This window comes from Paralichthys olivaceus, chromosome 13 (assembly GCF_024713975.1).
Source record: "Paralichthys olivaceus isolate ysfri-2021 chromosome 13, ASM2471397v2, whole genome shotgun sequence".
NCBI classification, from domain to species: Eukaryota; Metazoa; Chordata; class Actinopteri; order Pleuronectiformes; family Paralichthyidae; genus Paralichthys; species Paralichthys olivaceus.
Window position 1 is genome coordinate 9,307,764 of NC_091105.1, and position 19,312 is coordinate 9,327,075.

General features: G+C 40.6%; 2 protein-coding genes across 2 annotated transcripts; one reads left to right on the forward strand and one right to left on the reverse strand.

The window, feature by feature from the left end:
* Nucleotides 1-1,326: 1,326 nt before the first annotated feature.
* Nucleotides 1,327-8,616, forward strand: LOC109633266 (neuronal pentraxin-2). The gene is made up of 6 exons (XM_069537752.1): nucleotides 1,327-1,653; nucleotides 3,931-4,822; nucleotides 5,787-6,237; nucleotides 6,539-6,777; nucleotides 7,037-7,216; nucleotides 7,454-8,616. Exons 2-6 carry the CDS (start codon nucleotides 4,127-4,129, stop codon nucleotides 7,661-7,663), a joined length of 1,776 nt encoding a protein of 591 aa, XP_069393853.1. The 5' UTR covers nucleotides 1,327-1,653; nucleotides 3,931-4,126; the 3' UTR covers nucleotides 7,664-8,616.
* Nucleotides 8,617-8,934: 318 nt separating this feature from the next.
* Nucleotides 8,935-18,591, reverse strand: cyth2 (cytohesin 2). Its single transcript, XM_020093057.2, has 12 exons — nucleotides 18,390-18,591; nucleotides 16,093-16,243; nucleotides 15,460-15,526; nucleotides 15,262-15,380; nucleotides 15,099-15,179; nucleotides 14,752-14,864; nucleotides 13,883-14,031; nucleotides 13,657-13,768; nucleotides 12,906-12,982; nucleotides 12,412-12,483; nucleotides 12,172-12,326; nucleotides 8,935-12,073 (listed from the first exon to the last, which is right to left on the reverse strand). Exons 1-12 carry the CDS (start codon nucleotides 18,454-18,456, stop codon nucleotides 11,986-11,988), a joined length of 1,251 nt encoding a protein of 416 aa, XP_019948616.1. The 5' UTR covers nucleotides 18,457-18,591; the 3' UTR covers nucleotides 8,935-11,985.
* Between the last annotated feature and the right edge of the window lie 721 nt (nucleotides 18,592-19,312).

Here is a 19,312-nt window from a genome sequence, read left to right on the forward strand (position 1 = left end):
AGCAGACATCCAGCCCAGCTGCCTCCACTCAGGTGATGGTTTACAATCTTCACAGTGCAGATTCACGGAAGCTCATCGTTTCTCAGAAACATGTCTGACACTGACAGAGCTCCATCATCAGAGCGTCACCTCCATGTTTTCAGCCGCAGCAGAGGAGTGTGTTCTGTGAGGTTCTGGGTCACTGTGGTTCAGTGATGAGGGGAAACGTTGCAGCGTCTGTCATCTCCTCACATTAGACCTGAGCTGGAGAACTCAGCTCACACTGACCTGTGAATCTTAAGATGATTAATACACGTCTCTCTCACCTCCTTCTTCAGTCATGTTACCAGACAGTGAATTCACGACAGAGCTTTTATCTTTTATATTTGTCTGAACGTCGACCACCTGGATGATCTTCATCGCTGTTTTTCCTTGGGTTCTGTCCAATGCCTAAATATGTATTATTATATATTAGGACATTATTCTATTGAATCTTACTTATTTTGTGTTATTGGTATTTGTTTCATTACAAAAACTTCTGTGTCTTCTATGTATTGTACTTTTATTGTTATTATAGCTTTTCAAATCTATTTTACAGTATTTCATTTTCAGTGTTATTTATTTGTTTTATCTTATTCTTGGCTCATCGATCAGTTGTGAAGCACTTTGAGCTGCACTAACCTGTATGAAAGGTGCTACACGAATAAAGTTTGATACACATAAATGTTGGTTTTAACTAAAACTAGTGCTCAAAACTGAAATCACAATATGGAAAACTCAGCTCAGTTAACTACGATGTAATGAGACGTAAGGACACAGCAACAATCACAGAGTCAGTGCAGGAACTGTAACGCCTCACCTCGTTCACCTCTGATGATCACCTCAGTAATCCTCCACACTCAACAGGTGTGAAATGAAGACCAAGGACACTTCCTGGAATCAGTCTGCACTTGCTTTATTTTCATCCAACTGTTCAGTAAGTACGTTACACATTTTTATTTTCAGTTTAAACATTAAAACACTTTTCTGTTAAGTGTTTTTATCTTTGCCACCATTAGCCTAGAAATCAGGTTTTTAATCAGACCCCCAGAGGCCTGAGAGGGGACAGTGGCCGACATATGCCAGCGTGTCTAATGCGAGTGTAAAAATAAGCGTCTGTCCTGTAATCATGGAGCAGCCTCCATTTATTGTGTGCTGTGTGATTTATTTTGACCTTAAAGCAGCCATCTGCTGTCCTGCCACCGCCTCTCTGGCTGTCAGTCAAACGAGGAATTAACCAGGCCAATTAGTCCCGTGCTGAGATCTAGGTGAGCCGTGTGACGTCGGAGCAGAGGAGCTGAGGCTGTTTGTGTCCTGTTTGATGGAATAAAAGAAAGAGGAGGAAGAGGGAAAAGTGTTTGCTGAATTGTCAGAACAATTGTCGCTCAATTCAATTAAGATCAGAACAACACTTCCAAGAAAAAGTAAAGATGGTGGAGTGGTGAGGAAGATGCAAAGAGGTTAATGTGAAGACAGGAAAAGAGGTGTGGTCTTCCCTGAAAGACACAACAAAGAGGAAGGAGAGGAGGAGAGAGAAGAGTAAAAGAGGGAGGGACAGGAGGAGTTGAGTAAATCTCTCAATCTGCTCAGTGTGTGAGGTGGACTAACACAACCTGCACTCACAGACTGTCTAAGGTGAGGATGCTTTTCATATTAATTGAATGGGAACAGTGTGATGAACAATGTTTTTTAAATTATATTTAACTCTGTCTCACATGACTTCAGTAACTATAGTGAGATGTAACATGGAGGAGCCAGTGTTCCTGTGCTTTTATCATTTAGACGTAAACAAATGCAAAATTATTTCAGTCCAGAGAATAAAATATACGTATAGATGTAAACATCTTGTTAAAAACATTATAATTAGTTGAACAATAAAACTATTTGGACTTTGTGTTGAAATCAGCTCAACAGGTGTCAGTTTGAGGAAAGAATAGCACCATGTGTTCGGGGGGGGGGTTACTGCTGATGAAAGCATTTCTTCATTTACTTACATGTATTCTCAGAGATCTTGGTCACATCTGAGTGAATTGCATTGCACCTACTCTTCTGTTTATTTCTATGTTGTTTGGATGTTTTTTAAATGTTTACAGTGAAATAGTTTTTATTCTGTGCTGGTTGATGAGGAATGGAGCCCTGTAGTTAAAATGTAAATGTTGTTTTTATGGATGACTAAACATAATCGTATATACAATCCTATAAACAACACCCAGAGTCTGGTCTAACAGATAGATAACAAAGAGCATTTTAATATTTCTTTCTGATAATACATTGTAAAAGCCATTGTATTCATATATAACACTGGAAATCAACACAATACTGTATATAGCATGGTTAAAAATCAATCTTTACGGAAGGTTTATCAACAGCTCTGTTGCTGTGGCATCACACAGCCTTTAGTAAAGCAGCAATTTAATGTTAGGTCGGCCATTTGATACAAGAATAGAAATCACCAGCAGTTGCATCTGGATTAAAGACTTCTCTGTTTGGTCAAAGTGTCTCAACTAATTGTGGTTGAACTTCCTGCAGAGATAACGATGCTGACATTAATCCCATAATGCACAGGGATGATTGTAGTTTTAACGTTAACTTTTCTCTGTCGAGTAAGAATCTCTTTGTTTACAAATGGAAAGTGCTTCATTTATCAGAGGGAACTGTGTTTTAATCACAGGTCTGACTGCTGCGGGTTTTAATTTGGAACTAATGGCACTAATTAAATATCCATCTTGACCATATGGTGCAGGGAGGGGGCACGACCCCGGTGTTCACCATGGATTACTTTACACACACACACACACACACACACACACACACACACACACACACACACACACACACACACACACACACACACACACAGCAGTGTGCTAGGCTGAGGACGCTCACTTATCTATGGCTAAGGCAGCACAACAACTGTTTGCAATTAGTTTAATTGAGGGCCCTGTGGGTGATAATAAACCTAGGGCTAAATAGTGGAGATTGGGTGTGACACGGTTCTGTGCCTCGACCATCTGTCTCTCCTCTCTAAGCCCCGCAAATCACAAGAAGAGCTGCAGAGACAAAAGTGCAGAGGCCGTTTCACCTTAACACACTGTTACAAAGATGTTTCTCAAATAAATGAAATAACTTTCTGAAGCTCATTTAAAGATCTATTTATAAATTGGCATTTGTGTATTTTTCTGTGAGGGCAGACGGATCTTTGTTTTGTATGTGCATTTTCACTCTTCACTATTATTGATAAAGTTCAGTAAATCATGTATGAACTAGAAACACACAAACACACACACACACACACACACACACACACACACACACACACACACACAAACACTAAGATACATTCACAACATTGAGGTCGCTCACTGTAAGCAGCTGGTGGTCACTGAGGTTTAGTGACCACATCACGTGTGTGCCATTTGAAAAGGCCGACCATGTATAATGAAGGACATGTTACAGTTACAGAGAGGTCAGTCACCCTGTGCGATCCCTGTCATGGAGCTAAATTATACATTAATATCTGGAAATGCATCAGTGCTGTTCAGATTTTTACCATCGTCTGAATCAACCAAACTCAACAATTCATTGTTCAATATTAAATAAAATCATGGGTTCCTCTACCAACCACTGGAAGCCATCTACTCAGACCTGCAGAAGTCTTGATGCAGGTCTGGTCAGGATGTCCGACCTCTGATTCGGACTAATCGTGTCTGGGCAGCCTCTGCTTGTTTTGGCACAGGTCCACTGTGTAAGGTTACAGGTCAGACAGAGTGAGCCGAGTTGTCACGCTCAGCCTTTTTAGCACGATTAAGGTTCAGACTCTAAAAATCCCTTATTGGATACATGGTCTTATTATCGTGTGCCCCCCCCTTCTCTGAATGACCTTTATCTAAGATCTCATGTTTTGTCTTCCAGGTTTATTCGGTTCTTCAGTGACGGATAAAAGTTTGATCCATTCTTCACAGATGAGTGGAAACTTGGAGAACTTTGTTATCTTGCTCCCTGATGTTGCCTTTACAACAACACAGAAGTCAAAAGAGTCTTTACTGCAACTGGCATCACACGTTTTGAAATCAAGCCAAACTCCATAGTGTTTGTGGCTGAACTGTGGATGGAGATGATGAGGAACTCTCAGTTTCTTCACCTCTTCCTTGTTCCCATTGTGTTTTCTCTACTTTCGCTCCTCCTTTGTCGAGTATCGGCCAGTTCAGGCTCGGACCATGACTACAGAGCGCAACCACGCTTCGTTTGCACCCCTCTTCCCGTGGATGCAGACCCTGCCTGCTTCCCCACAGCGAGTCCAAGCGCAGGTCCAACAGGGCCCAGTGGACCAGGCTATCAAAATGCGCCTCCTGCTGGATGGTGGGGGGCGAGCGAGGAGGCCAAGGCCACCATCCTCCACCTGAGGGAGAGCCTTGTGCAGCAGAAAGAGACCATCCTGGACCAGAGGGAGACCATCAGGGAGCTGACGGCCAAGCTCACCCTGTGCGAGGGCTTTGGCCGCGGCGTGGCGCCTCATGATGAGCACCACAGCACAGCCTCACACTCCCACCACGCAGGGGCGGCCAGTCATCACACTAACACTGACCACGGGCACCATAGCAACCAGCAGGGTCACCATGGGAACAGCAACCTCATACCAGACTCGCCGCACCGCCCCTCTGTAGGGGGCCAACGATCTGATGGAGGTCACAGCAGCAACAACCAGGGGAAGGATAAACATGTGGCACCGGGGGAAATCTCATCGTCACCAGAGCAGATGGAGAGGATGCTGCAGGCGCTGAAGGAGAGGCTGGACAACTTACAGGTGAGAAACAAAACTTTTTCAACTTTTTACCTGCAAATAATATCTACACAACTACAGAATTGGAAGGCATGTGCATTTAAAACACGTCTTATAGTAAAATATATATAAAGTGGAGGACGGGGCTTGAGATGCAAGAAAGCTTTCCCTTGTTTGGACACATTAATGCTGTCGTCAGCAGATTGTTTGTCGATTAAACAAATCCCACAGTAGTGTGTCTGCTAATCCTTAAGACAAAGGGACAATGAATTGCTTAAGCTCATAAAGCCATTTGCTATGATGGCAAGAGAGACACTTTGAAGTCCCTCAGTGGGGTCGCCTCAGAGCAGCCACAGGCTCAGACGTGGACGTCACAGATGTAAGATGATTGATTTAACTTGGGGATGAAATCTAAAGGTTTTCCAGCCTGGATTTCTCTTAAGCTACCTGAAGTTTTGACTCTCCTGGTGAATTTCGCTGTCCTTTTTCTAATTTGTCTCCTCGGGTCGTGATCGCAGACAGATGTCAGGGGCTGTAGTGTGTGCGTGCGTGTTTGTTGGTCGGGTGGCACGGGTCTAAGATCAGAGGTAATTAACGTGATCTCCCTTGACAGACTAGTAATCAGGGCATGCAGCTGAACAAAGCCTGGATTACCTGAGAGGAAGAGAAGCAGAGGCAGACACAGGAAGACACAATGAATGTTAGAGGGATGACAAAGTAAACCAGACTGCTGCTTCGACAAAAGCAAGATAATTAGTGACTGTAAATCACAGATAAAGAAATGCAAAATACACACAAGTGTTTTCTAAGGTGACAAACCAGCACGTTTGATTCCCTGATGCCGGTTTGATTCTATGCCAAAGCAGCTCAGAGGTCCTCTCAGTTTACTGTCTGTTAAACGGTCTGTTGCAAGTAGGAATCACAGGAGCTTAGGTGACAGGAAATGCTCAAGACTTCACCTCTGTCCTTCTCTGATCGCCCTCTGCAGAAGAGGAACACGTCCATCGCCTACTCCAGCTCCCTGAAGGAGCTGCTGCAGAGGAAGATCAACACTCTGGAGGAGCAGCTGCACCATCGCACCGCCGCCCTCAACAGCCCTGAGCACCACGACGACAGCGGCCATCACGACGACGACCGCCACGGTGACAGACACCCAAGCGACCACGACGACCACAACGACGGCCACCACGATGATCACGACGACAGTGGGAACCACGACGATCACCACGATGACGGCCACAACGATGATGGCCACAATGCACAAGATGGTCATCATGACGACCATGATGAAGATGATGATGATGATGATGATGACCATCACGATAATGAAGCAGACAGTCAAAGTTACCTTTCACACACAGGATACAGAGCTCCAGGGCCTCGAACTGGTTTCCACTCAAATAAACTGGAGACAGTGCTCAACCAGCTGCACTTCACAGGTACACAACATCAGAACACTGAAAATAACAAATGAGTCACATCAAGGTCCTGTTAATAAAGCTGAGCATGTATGTAACCAGGTCTAGTGTGAGAATGTTTTCTGTTATTTGCTACATCACTCCAGCTCATTTTTAAAATAAAAAAAAACTAAAACACTCTGTTCCAATTTCATGATAACAGTGAAAACTAAAGAGGCTGAGAAAGATCATGTGATGCGAGTGAAAGCTCCAGACTAGAGCAGATACTAAGCCTTGAGTTGAGACTCTGTCCAGGAATGACGTTACGTTTCCTTTAAAACAGGTTCCAGCAGTCCTGATGCTTTCCAGATCAGCTTCCCCATGAGAACTAATTACATGTACGGGCGGCTGAAGAAGACTCTGCTGCAGGAGATCTTCGCTCTGACTCTGTGTCTCTGGATGAAGGCGGGTGCTGGACACGACCTGGGGACGCCCTTCTCTTACTCTGCCCCCGGACAGGCCAATGAACTAGTGCTGATTGAGTGGGGGAACAACCCCTTAGAGCTGCTGATCGACGACAAGGTGAGGGAAGACAACCAATCAGAATCAGAATCAGAAGTACTTTATTAATCCCCGTATGGAAATTCAAAAATGACCTGGAATTCTGAGCTACAGTGGAAAACACACTAAAAATCTGTTCACTCAATGAATTCTTACTGTGAGCGACTGTATTTTAACAACTTGTCAGCTGACTGGTTGAAAAGGAAGAATAGATTAGTTTATGTATTTTAAATATATTATTCTAGGACGTTTGAGTCTTACCTCTCTGTCTCATACGCAGGCAGTGACGTTGCCTCTTTCTGTGAGTGACGGGAAGTGGCACCATGTGTGTGTGACCTGGTCAACCCGGGATGGACAGTGGGAGGCCTACCAGGACGGAGTGCAGAGAGGGTCCGGGATCAATCTGTCTCCCTGGCGCCCCATCAGACCTGGAGGGGTCTTCATCCTCGGACAGGAACAGGTAAAGAGACTGCAATGGACAGAGCAAGGATTGGTTTTTTTAAGATGCAGAGAAACTTAACAGTCAAAGTTAGAAATATGTACCTGTGAGAAAATTCAGTTTTGAAACACAGAAAATTGTTAGATACAGATATTTGTGCTATTTGTTACTTTTTCAATTCCCCAAATCTTTTATAATATTGACGTAAATGATCCAACTGTCCCACAAGGTTAAAAAAAGATTTGATTATTCCCACAGGACACACTGGGAGGGCGTTTCGATGCCACTCAGTCATACGTGGGTGAGATGTCCGACCTCCACATGTGGTCTAACGTCCTGAGCGCCAGTGACATCTACAGCCTGGCCTCCTGCGGCAGCTACCTGAGAGGAGACGTCATCGCGTGGTCCGACGCTGAGGTGGAGCTTCACGGAGGAGTTGCCAGATATCCCTTTGACCCCTGTCACTGAGAGGCCAGCGAAGGGGGGGGCTGCAACATAATGAGAATAACTGATACAGAAACAACAGAGAGTGAAGACGGTCCCTTTGATAGGATGATCCCTCAACTGCTTCACTCTTTGAATCTTTGCCTTGATCTTAGCTTCATCAGTGACTCTTTAATAAAAAAATAAAACATTTCAAATTAAACAGACTGGTCTGTGTTTACAGATTGTGTGTAGGGACTGTGGTGCTGTTGGATCTTAGTGACTGACCATAATCGAATGCGTTCATGAACTAGTGTTTTATTTTAAACAGATAAGTGCTGTATGTGACATATTGTCATATTGTTAATAAGACTGTGGCGTCTGTGATCATGTTCACAGACCTTTGTGAGTTCTGTTGTGGTGAAGTGACAAAGTATTATCTTGTTAGTATGATACTGATAGAAATCTTTTTTCTACTCTGGATTCTCTTTTTTCTAAAAGGTTTCCACTGATGATATACAGCTAACTTACCAAAGAAACTGTAGAATTACTGTTTTTATCATCTGTAGATAAACATGTTATTTTTGAAAGAAATAATGAGAAGTCAGTCAGATTTTGTTTTACAGAATCTGCTGGTTTTTACTTACAGGGGCTATTTAATACAGGGACTAGATTTACTAATTATTATTAATACATGGATTCCTGTCACAATTGTATATTGCAAAAGGGCTTCATTAAGAAAATAAGTGTATTACAAGATTTTTTTTAACTTTTGTATATTGTACGATGCTAAACAGATCACTGATATTTCTCATTTTATTTTCAATTTGATTTTAACTTGAAATCTGACTGATGTGTTTTGTGTTATAAGGTCATTGCTCTGTGGCTTTAATTTCTGAAATGATCTGTTACTCTTCTGTATATAAAACCCTTAATTCAGGCCACGTTATTGATGTAATGTTACACTTTTGTAAATGTAAATAAAAGTGTGAAAGATATGTCTTTGCCTTTCGTTCTTTGTAGAGTTCAGTGTGTGGTGACAGTGTCTCTTCTGGGCTATTTACTGATTATCACAGTTTTAATTTAAAAATATTCATGTTTCGCCACAATGAAGACGACAACCAGCGAAAAAACTGTTTAGTCTCAGAGACATCTTCTAAAGTTCTTATCTTTCCATCAATTCATGAACTCCTACAACTGCAAAGGCCCAAATTGTACTGAACTAATGTGACTTAATATCCCAATTAAACAAACACTTCATCACACAAATGAAATATCAGACAAAAACCAACAAAAACAAAACCACGAGTCCGTCATCTCTGTTCACCGTTTATTGTTACACAGTAGTTTTCTGGCACCAATGTATCGTGTTTTTCCTTTTGCTACATGTACAGATAATCTATCCCTCTTCACCTCACAGTAAATAAAAATAAATAAATACAAAATAAAGGTGTTTTCTTAAAGAGGTGACTGTGGGGGTCAAAGGAATCAGAGACAGAGGACCAGTTTTGGTTGGATCGTTTCTGTGTTCATTCTGTTGTTATAAAGGAAACATTATGTGTCCGGACAGTACGTTTTTTGGCAACTTTGCACTTCAAGAATACCCAGAAGGTGGAGGCCTACAGACAGCCCATGTGCTGTGTGCAAGCACAAACATGGTTATACAATTAGGCCTTCAGGTCAGTTTGATGAAGTGGGAGAGTAACAGGCAATCATTGATCTGTGCTCGAACAACCAATCACTGGCTTTAAAAAAAAAAAGGTGGAAATGTTTGGATCACACAGAAAAGACTCCGTTCAGCTTCATGCAACACAATCTCTATCGGATGAGCTAATACAGAAACTGTTGCGGCTACGGCTGGAACTGACCAGCAGATGGCGTGGTACATTTCAACACAGTTCGTGATTCACCCATCAGCATATTGCAGTGTGCGCGTATTTGTGTCTCTGTGGGACCACCAGTAGAGGGCGCTACAGAGTACCGGAGTTGTATCGTCAGTCAAAGTCACAGCATTTTCTTCAAAATGCTAAAATCGATAAAGTGCAGTAGATAATTGTTCCTACCATCTAAAAATGCCAACTTCGATAAACTACCAGAAATAACAGTTTATGTACTGGAAGTCAAGCAAATCTATCACTGGACACAAAGCTAAACTTGTTAGTGATTCATTACATCTATATGATTTTACTATCACGTAATGGATCAGAGATTTATTAGTGTTCCTTGTTTTGTTGTCTGTTCGTTTTTATCATTGTAATATGATGAACAACTGCAGGACAGCAGGCGCCAATGGAAGAAAAACATTAGTTTAACAGACAGTGAGAATAATTTCTGTTTGTGCTTTACTGAGTCTGATTTACAACAAGATCTGGAATTAAATCAGACGAAATCTCCTAATTATCTTCTCCAAAGAAACTATAATAGTGACAATTTACTTTAGGCATAAATCAGCTTCCACATTAAATGCAATTTCAACAGGGAACACTAACACTTTTCAATTCAGTGCACTAGCATGATCAGCAACGCATCGGTGACTACAACCGATGCCTCCGTTTATCAACATGCAGGTCTACAGTAGCTCGTACAAAAATCAGAATTTAACAAAAGATAAAGAATAAATTAAATCATTTCTATGTGTATCGTAAACAAATATGCTAACATCTATGTACAAAAAGTATACATTGTAATGAGCTGCCTTTGTGATTCATGAAACTTGTGTAAGCGGAAAGATCCAGCTCTAAGGGATGTTATTACTGGAGAGAGAGAGTTCAGTGGTTGTCTTGTAGTGCTGAACAAGCAGGAAATGATTTATGGCATGCTGCAAGGTTAAATATGAGAGGACATGATGATAACTGTTCAATATAGTGTTATAAAGGAATGGATAACGAAGCCCTGGACTGGGTTTCTATTTCACTTGTTTTCAGACATGTTAATAAACATGCTGAAGAAAATATACAAGTTTTCTCTGTGAGCTGAAAGCAGCTGTTAGCAAGGAGACTAACTATTTGAAAGACCAGTATGTAGGATTTACTGACATCTAGTGGTAAGATAGCAAATTGCGACCAACATAATACCCCAACTATCCCCCTTCCCTTCATAAGCATGCAAGAGAATCTAAAGTGGCCAAAAACAAGAAAGGTCATATCCAGAGCTGTAGTTTGTTTTGTCTGCTTCTACTAACTGCAGAAATGTGATGATGCAATATGGCGTAAATGTGTGGAAAAGACCTTTCACTCTATGTAGCTATGAAGGACCCACCCTAGATAAACCCTAGTGTCAGGTGATTATACACAAATAAAAACTTATTAATGTTTAAGTTTTACACCAACATATTCCTCTAAATCCTACACACTGGTCCTTTAATACTTCAGTGATTTATTTTATCTCAAGGAGCAATCATATATTAAGATCATCAGCTGCCTGGTGACATTTTCCTCACATAATGGTTACAGTATATAAGAGCTGATTTTACAATGGACAGATGTATTGTGTGCCTAAAGCTGTTGAGTAATAGACACATCTCAGAAATTCTAAAATCATTTGCTGCTTTTGTTTTTCCTCCTTCCTGACCAAATGTAACTTCATGTAGTGTGTTTGAGTTGTGAATTCACATTTTGTCTGGGGTAAGGACAATCAAGAAAGGCAATTTCTCATTTAGACAGCATTCATCCATCTGAAAGAAGAATTCATGAAAAACTGAAGCTGCTTGCTAACCTGAATAAAACAATATTCACACTAATGGTGACACATCTCTGAACGCTTTTGATCCACAATAGACTTTTTAGGTTGTGAATCTTATAGATGCTGAGAAGCCAATAAAATACACAAATATAAGATGCCTTTCATTAGGCATGCACCAACAATAGTAAGTATTTACTTTGTGAATTAACTGTGTGAAAGAAATAACACTTAAATACGATTCTTAAAATAATCAGGACAACCAGAAATTATGGAAATCATAGCCTTTTTGAATCCTACTTGTTCCCAACATTTGTAAATTTGTCCACATTTGGTGAATAAATTAAAGGCCAAAACAGGAAAGCTGTTTTTGAAATGGTCTGCATTAGTGTGAATATGGCTTATGACTTGTTTCACAGTTTAATTAAATGCTGAATGAGAGATGTGGTGAGAGGACAGGACAGACGTGTTGTGGCTATAGTGTGTTGAGTTGAATATAACAGCAGTAGCATTAAGAACTAAGATAACAAGCAGCCATAGTGGATGAGCTCTTCACTCTGGATGCGTGAGGGAAGGTGGCAAAACAAAACCTACGACCGCAGGTAGCAAAGAGCAGAGAAAAAATGTGTCCTGTGTTGGAAGGAGAGACGTGAAGGACAGAGGAAGACGAAGTGAATGAAGGGGATCATTTACGGTTGTTCCTCCTTCTTCTTCAGTGATATACGTTTCTTCCTGGCTGCGAGCATTTCATAGAAGGGATCCACGCTGACGGCAGATCTGGACGGATGACAAAGAAATATTAGTGAATGAGCAATTAAAAGGTGCATGCACCATCTCGGCAGTGGGAAAAGGAAATTCATTTTCTATTTACGTACTTGATGCTATGGATCCATTCGTCCTTCTCCTCTGGTGTGGGGGCGGAGATGCGGTACACCATGTGGTTCCCCTCCACCACTCTCCCATCAGCCTCTGTCTTACACGCCTTGATCAGCTGACCGCGGTTGTTGGGGATGTACAACTCAAAGCAGTTCTTTTGGGAGAAGGAGAAGGAAGCTTAGAACAACAATTATGATACTTAGACTTGACTATAAAGTTAACCAGGAAAGCAAACCTACTGGTTTCCTTGGATCTTCAACCTCACGGATACTTAGGTTTTCCAAGGGAATTATACCTCGCGGCTCCTTATCCTGTTAATGAAACACACAAAAATGATTTTATTTATCAGGCCCAAGAGGACTTAAAAAGAACAATTAAAGTCCAAACAATAATTTCTTCAATAATTGTCAGGTTGTTGGCTTTAAACAAATTACCACACTTAATTCAGAACCAATATGACAAGCCAGGTTAAATAACCAATCTACTGTCTTATTAAATGCATATTACTAAATATGTATTATTTCACTAATTAAATCTTCTATGTAGATGGGGTTCAGAACAATTTATCGCAAAATAATCAAAAAATGCTCTAAATTCTATAATAGTTTAGCAGAACTAACAATACAAATACACTCGTGACTAAACACAGTAACCATCCAAAGCTTTTTAGAATCGTGTTTACTGAACCTGATGCATCTAGATGTGTCACACGAGAGAGGGAACCAAGACTTACTGTGGTGTATTCAAAGTAATAAAGACAGTTGTCTGTGAGAATGAACCACCGCCGTTTCCAGGTTTTCACCCGTCCACCTGAAAAACAACAACATGGTCGGATGAGTGAGAGGGAAATTATTTTTCTTTAGCGGTTAAAGTGGAAGAAATATTAGTCTAGTTTACATTCTTACAGCAAACTATGTGGCTACTGTTTCTACAACTGTTTTAACTACAACAACTCTGACCGTACATACCTCCTGAGAAAACAAGCAGCAGCAGTAGAGGGTGGAAATCGCAGGGAAGAAGCAGACACAAAAGGGACCAGAGGATTCAGAGGGAGACAGAGGACAAAAAGAGAAAGGGAGAGGGGGAAAAAGGAGAGGGAGAGAAATGATATTAGTGACACACAGATCACAGGCCCCGCCATGCAAAAGAAAACAATCCAATTTTTTTGCCGTGGTGAAAGAAAGTGAGTCTCTCGCTCTCCTTTGTGCTCCAGTAATGCTTGAATCAATGTGAGATGACAATTCAGGTGGAGGCAAAGAGCCAGCAAACCTCAGAGACAGGACGGTGGGTTCATCATAGCATAAAGCCTCAGAAGAGAACAGAGTACAGTGACACACAGATCAGGATTTCTCACTAGATCCTTCAAATATGCATCTTTAACCTTGATAAACAGAGTTTGTTTGTTAGTTCAACTGTATTAAAGCTGGCATGTTCCAATTAGCACTCCCCAACAAAGCTTAGAGGCCTCACTGGCATCATCTCACCGAGTTTAAGGAGCCAGCCCTCTCTGTCCGGGTTGAAGAATGTGTGTGTCAGGTCATTGCCGTCGTCCTCGGGGATCTTGAAGGGCTCATTTTTAATGCTTTCGTAGAGATTCTACAGTGAAAGATATGATAATAAACTTAGCTTAAAAAATTTACTTCATTTTAATTGTCATGTCAATTGTCACTTGACCACCAGCCAAGAAAGAAAACAAAGAGATCATCATACTCTGAGCAGATCCTCCGGCAGGTCTCCTCCCTCGTTGATGCCTCGGTTCATGGAGATGAAGCGGTCCAATCCAGGTTTGTCCCTCACGTTGGGGTTATGGAGGCTCGTGTTCAGCATGATGATGGCAAATGACAGCACATAACATGTGTCTGCAAACAGGAGAGACATGAAGGAGATTGCAGCAGTAATGAATTTAGTTCTTAAGATGCATTGGTCTGTAAATAATTAAGCTCTCAGCTGGCCTGCATGGTGGCTAGAAGCCAGTTAAACTGTATAAAAGCTGTAAAAAAAAAAAAAAAAGGTGTAGCCTCAGAGTTTCTGGCTTAAAAGCACAGTCCTTGGCAAGTGACCGGTATGTTTACAGTGTTTGTTTAATATGAAAGATGTCAAAGCCTGAAAAGGAGCAAAAGTTTGATTGTGTCCAGTTGTGTATCATGTGACACGAACACGAGAACATAGAAGATTGGATCACAACAAGTGAGGGAGTGTCACTTGATCCTCAGCTCAGACACCATTACTCAACTTCCTTTTTACATAGAAAATTGTTGTTGGCTGGTATATTAAACTTTTAAAGTCTCTACTAACACACAATAGAAACAATGGAAAACTCCACAGGGAATCTTTAAGGAAATAATGAATATAACCATAAACACAAAAAGCTTTTACTGAAAAGCAATGTTTACAAGTTGTCAGCCTCATTTCTAGTAAGAGGGTAATTGTGTAAAAGAGCTGCCAATTAAATGTAAACTCAAATGTAAAAAAATGTTGATTGGCCCCTTCCTGTGATCCAGCCACTACAGAAAAGAAGCTTTATTTGCTGTAAAGCCTACCTTACATAAAGCAGTATGATTTGGAGTGTTTGTATTTACCTGTGCTCTGGAAGACACCAGGGTTGCAGTGGCAGTATCTCTGAGCAAAGGCCTCCATCATTCTGTCAATCTTTTGAGCTTCACCAGGCAAACGGAAACTCCACAGGAACTGTCTGCAGGAAACAGGTCGAGGTTTAGGTCAATTCTACAAAACAAATTCTGCTCAAGGTGGATTTCAACAGTCACATCAGCTCTGTTGTGTCAATTTTCCCTCCTTTAGTTGAACTGGCAATGAGAGTGGGGCTTTCCATTGTTGAGGGTTGTTTATCTGAGAATGTCAGGATACCAGCAAAGAGGTTTTGTCCTTGTTCAAAACAAAAGGAAATTCCAGGATGAACTGAGTTTACCTGAGGGCCTGGACGAGGTTGAGATCAGTGAACTCATGGAGGTCAACAAAAGCCTGAAGAACTTTGATGTTGAAGTCGTCCCTGCAGTGAAGCAACAGACAGCACAGTTACAAAGGCTGACACAGAATGAAAAAAGGACCGAATGTATTAGTAGGCATAGCACCTTTCACCCAGGTAATCTCCTATAGCCGTCTTGTTGAGTCCCTCTCCTTTGTACAAGAACTGAGCAATGTCCTCTGGAGTGTGTCTGAGCAACTCGTTCTCCACCAGAAACACGATGCCCTGCAGAGAGCAGAGACAGTCAGACACCACACAGCTTACACAGACAAATGATGCCTGTAAATATACTGAGGGGTTTTACCTTTTTCGGGTCCATATTGAATTTCTTCCTTCCCATTGCCACATGCCTACTTTTCTGTAGAGTTTTACTGCAGAGCAGAGAGATGCGGTTTCAGCTTTGATCAAACCACTCAGGGGTCAAACACAACACATTACAAAAGACCCCATAAGAAAATATATTCACAACAATAAGAACATTTTATGCACTAACACTAGTTTCTAATATCCTTCATTACATCAAGCACATATGCAAACACTGATGCTGGGTCTCAAATCAAATTGCCCCATATTAAACTCACTCACTGGAAAGCATATTCATAACAAACAACCACAATTCCCACTCAACAAAATATCTTACGACTGCTTTGTTCATGTTTATTAAAAATGAATATGTTGCTTTCTTTTGTGTGCCCTCTGTCATGGGACAGGGGAATTATTGCCCTTTGACACCAACATTTTTCTTTCTCCATCCTCTGACTCTTCTTTGATGGTCCCTGCCTCTACATAACAATCCAGGTGCTTATAGTGTACTGAATGTTGCCATACTTATGAGTATGAATGTACTTGTGAGCACAAAATGGCAAGTGAGGATATTGAAGTATGCAAATTGAGACACAGAACAAAATTTTACAGTCCAGTAACATTTTCTTCTTACCTGCCCTCTGTGCTGGTCTCCAGTCCCTCCACCTCCAAAATGGCTTCTCTTAATTCCTCCCTGAGCCTCTGGATCTCTTGGAGCAGGACGCCCTTTCTTCTGCGGATGTCCTCCAGCTCAGAGCGCTCCTCTGGGCTCAGGTCTACTGGGACTGTAAGGGAAGAAAAGAAGAATGACTCTACTGCTGCTGCTTTGCTACAAATGGTAACTGTACCCAAATATCCTGAGGCTGAGGTCTATATTAGAAACAAAAAAGCCTTCCAAATACAACTATTTTGAGAACTGCATTGTTGCTCAAATTGGCTATGACCCATTCCTTCTATCTTACAATGGAAAGGAGTGGAGGAAGTGGGATAGTTGCTGTAGTAATTAAGGTTTCCAAAGGTGAATAAAACACATGCAATGAAAAGACAATGAGTAAGGATGCTGGTGTTTAGTTTTAGCTTGTGTAAAGATAAATACCTATGATCTTTTAAACAAAGCTATTGTACAACTTTTTATATGTTGCCTTAATGTCTCCCTTTCTCTTCTCACCAATGTCTTCTTGTTACACATTTTTGAGCAAAGAAAACAAGCGAGTTCAACATAATGTATTAGAGGAATAACGCTGCCCACACACTGAGCTTTAAGATGCTCCAGAGACTCACTCAATGGAAACCAAAAGTCAGAGCACAAAGTGGCTGTGAAACTCAAGAGCCACTGAGATTTCAACTGTCAACATAATATAATAAAGATTAATTGATTTTCTACTTTCTGTTGAATAAGTTGTCATTACAAAGTGTTCAGAGTAATGTACTGTGATATTTAGACTGCTCTGTAACATCTTGACAAAAGCAATTCTATTAAAAAAGGTTTAAAGAATGTTACAATAGTATTTTACAATGGGCCTTCACATTTACAAGATATTAAAAAAAAGCATATCTCTAATATTGTTTTGACGTGGTTTTTAAAAAAGCCTCACATCTGAGTTAGTTTCCTGAACTGATTTGACTCCATGTGTCTGATCAACATATCCTATTTTCTCTGAGCAAACATCTTCTAAAAAACCCACAGTCATGTTGATTCAAGACAGTTTATCATACATCGAGCTTAAAATAATGCAATCAAATACAGCAGCTCGGAAACATATAACTGTATAACGTTTAAAATATTGTAATGTTAAATTGTGGGTTAAATCTATCAATCTATATTATGAATAGCTGATAATGAATTTCGTAAAAAGCAGCATACTGAACCACAAACCCTTGATAACCATATAGTTAAATGACCATAAAACAATTTAATCTAAGAATAAACATCATAACTTCAATGAAGTCTGAATTTATTGCACTGGTGTATTTGTTCACCATGGGTTTCACAAACTGGTAGCTGAGAATATATATATGGACATAATATTTTCAGCTGTCGGTTTATTAGGTACATAAATATCTCTAAAGTCATGCAAAAGAACTGTAATTTAAATCTACAGATATGAAGATTGTATTCAGTTTAAAAAAAATCTTTTTAGAGAGGTGTACAGTATAAAAAAGGTATTGCATATGAGTACATATGTGCATTATGTGGAGGAAATAATAGAAACATTTGTCAGAGTAAAACAACATTCAACAGCACCACAGACTGCAGCCTCCAAAGTGACACCTCTCTACAACAGTTCAGGTGCAGTGTGTTGCAGCACCACATCGTTAACTGCAGCAGCTTTACGTTGGTGTCCTTCAACTGTCTGCACATAAAGTCACGTTTTCTGTTGTGATGCATGTTGAGCAAAGATGTCGTGATGTTTTCCAAACCAGCCTGAGAGGGAGATCTTGTGATCTGTGCTCCTGAAGCCTCCAGACCTCCAGTGTGTTTACTCGGTTAAACAAACAGCTGCTCCACAACACCACCAACCACGCCCACAGTCTGTATCACCTGCACGGTTTGACTCATCCTGCAGGAGCAACGCCACCGACCACAGTGACACCAATTCAGTAAAATACGAACTACACCGTTTCAACAAGGTCTGGCTGAATAACTTGGGAGGCAGATCTGGGTGTGAGATGTCTATGACGCTAGCTTCGTCCACATAGCCAAACAATCAATATGTGGTTTTCTTCAGGCTAAGCTAATATATCTTAGTGGTATATTTCAACAAAAAAAAAACTTTACATAGGCACCCCCCCGAACATAAATACATATATATATATACACACACAATATGATCAGCGTGTCACATTTAACTGAGTCACCAGCGAATACACGACTAGCCACGGTTAGCTAGCGATAACCTGTGCAAACAGCTAGTCGGTTAGCACACTTACTGTAGTCCAGGTCATCCATTTTGGGCGCTTTACTTTTCGGCATAAATATTTCAGAGTCGACTGTCATTCAATATCGAAAAATTAGGGATATATGTGTAAATATATCCTCAAAAACTAAGTGGAAAAAAACCGGACGGAGCGCTGGTACCGAGACACTGCACCGGAGACAAAGAAGGTGGCGACACCGGAAATAGTGTGTGTGTGTCAGTGGAGTGGGATACTTCCGGTCAGTGGTTTTTCAAAATACTATCAATTCTATCAAGTGATGAAAATGAAGGTTTAATGTGAATCATGTTCGTGTTTGACATCAATAGTCACATGTTGCTGCACCTTAAATTCATTTTCACCTGGTACTCTGTTCATAAACTTTACATGGAGGGATGCAGGCACAAATGTTTCTATACATATAATTTATAAAGAATAAACTACATTTTGTAATAAATACACTAGATTGTTTGAGTGTTTACAGGTAACTGCACATCATTATTAGCAGGGACCAAGGGGATATATAATACATTCAACAAAGTTTATATATATGATACAACAATGCCTGAACTTTTCCAGAAGATACTTAGTTGTCTTAAGAACAGAAAACAAACTGTATTAAAGGATCTTTAGGGTTTTCTTATTTGTTTTGAGTTCACTGCACATTTCCTTAAACTCAGGATTTTGATCCCAAAAAGGGGATTATTACAGTAATTTACAAGAGTGAGGCAGTTAAAGCTCTGTTAAGAATGGCCTGAGGGAAGAAAAGAGCACAACAATGATATTTGGTATAACAGTTATTTATCTCCTTTGTTTGTTATTATAGTGTGACTGATTAGTTGACCCAGTCTTAATCTATAGGTTGTACTTTAAACAATGCCATTAGATACCAAAAGAATGTTGTAACTTCCTTCTCTATATATCACAGCCTTCCAGCC

Bases quoted from the DNA above. Each gene is read 5' to 3' on its own strand.
- LOC109633266 (XM_069537752.1), top strand. From the start codon at position 4,127: ATGGAGATGATGAGGAACTCTCAGTTTCTTCACCTCTTCCTTGTTCCC. The intron at 6,238-6,538 runs GTACACAACATC...CCTTTAAAACAG, and splicing joins CAACCAGCTGCACTTCACAG to GTTCCAGCAGTCCTGATGCT. The intron at 6,778-7,036 runs GTGAGGGAAGAC...TCTCATACGCAG, and splicing joins AGCTGCTGATCGACGACAAG to GCAGTGACGTTGCCTCTTTC.
- cyth2 (XM_020093057.2), bottom strand. From the start codon at position 18,456: ATGACAGTCGACTCTGAAATATTTATGCCGAAAAGTAAAGCGCCCAAA. The intron at 14,865-15,098 runs GTAAACTCAGTT...TGTTTCCTGCAG, and splicing joins AACCTCGTCCAGGCCCTCAG to ACAGTTCCTGTGGAGTTTCC. The intron at 12,484-12,905 runs GTAAGTCTTGGT...TTTCATTAACAG, and splicing joins ATTACTTTGAATACACCACA to GATAAGGAGCCGCGAGGTAT.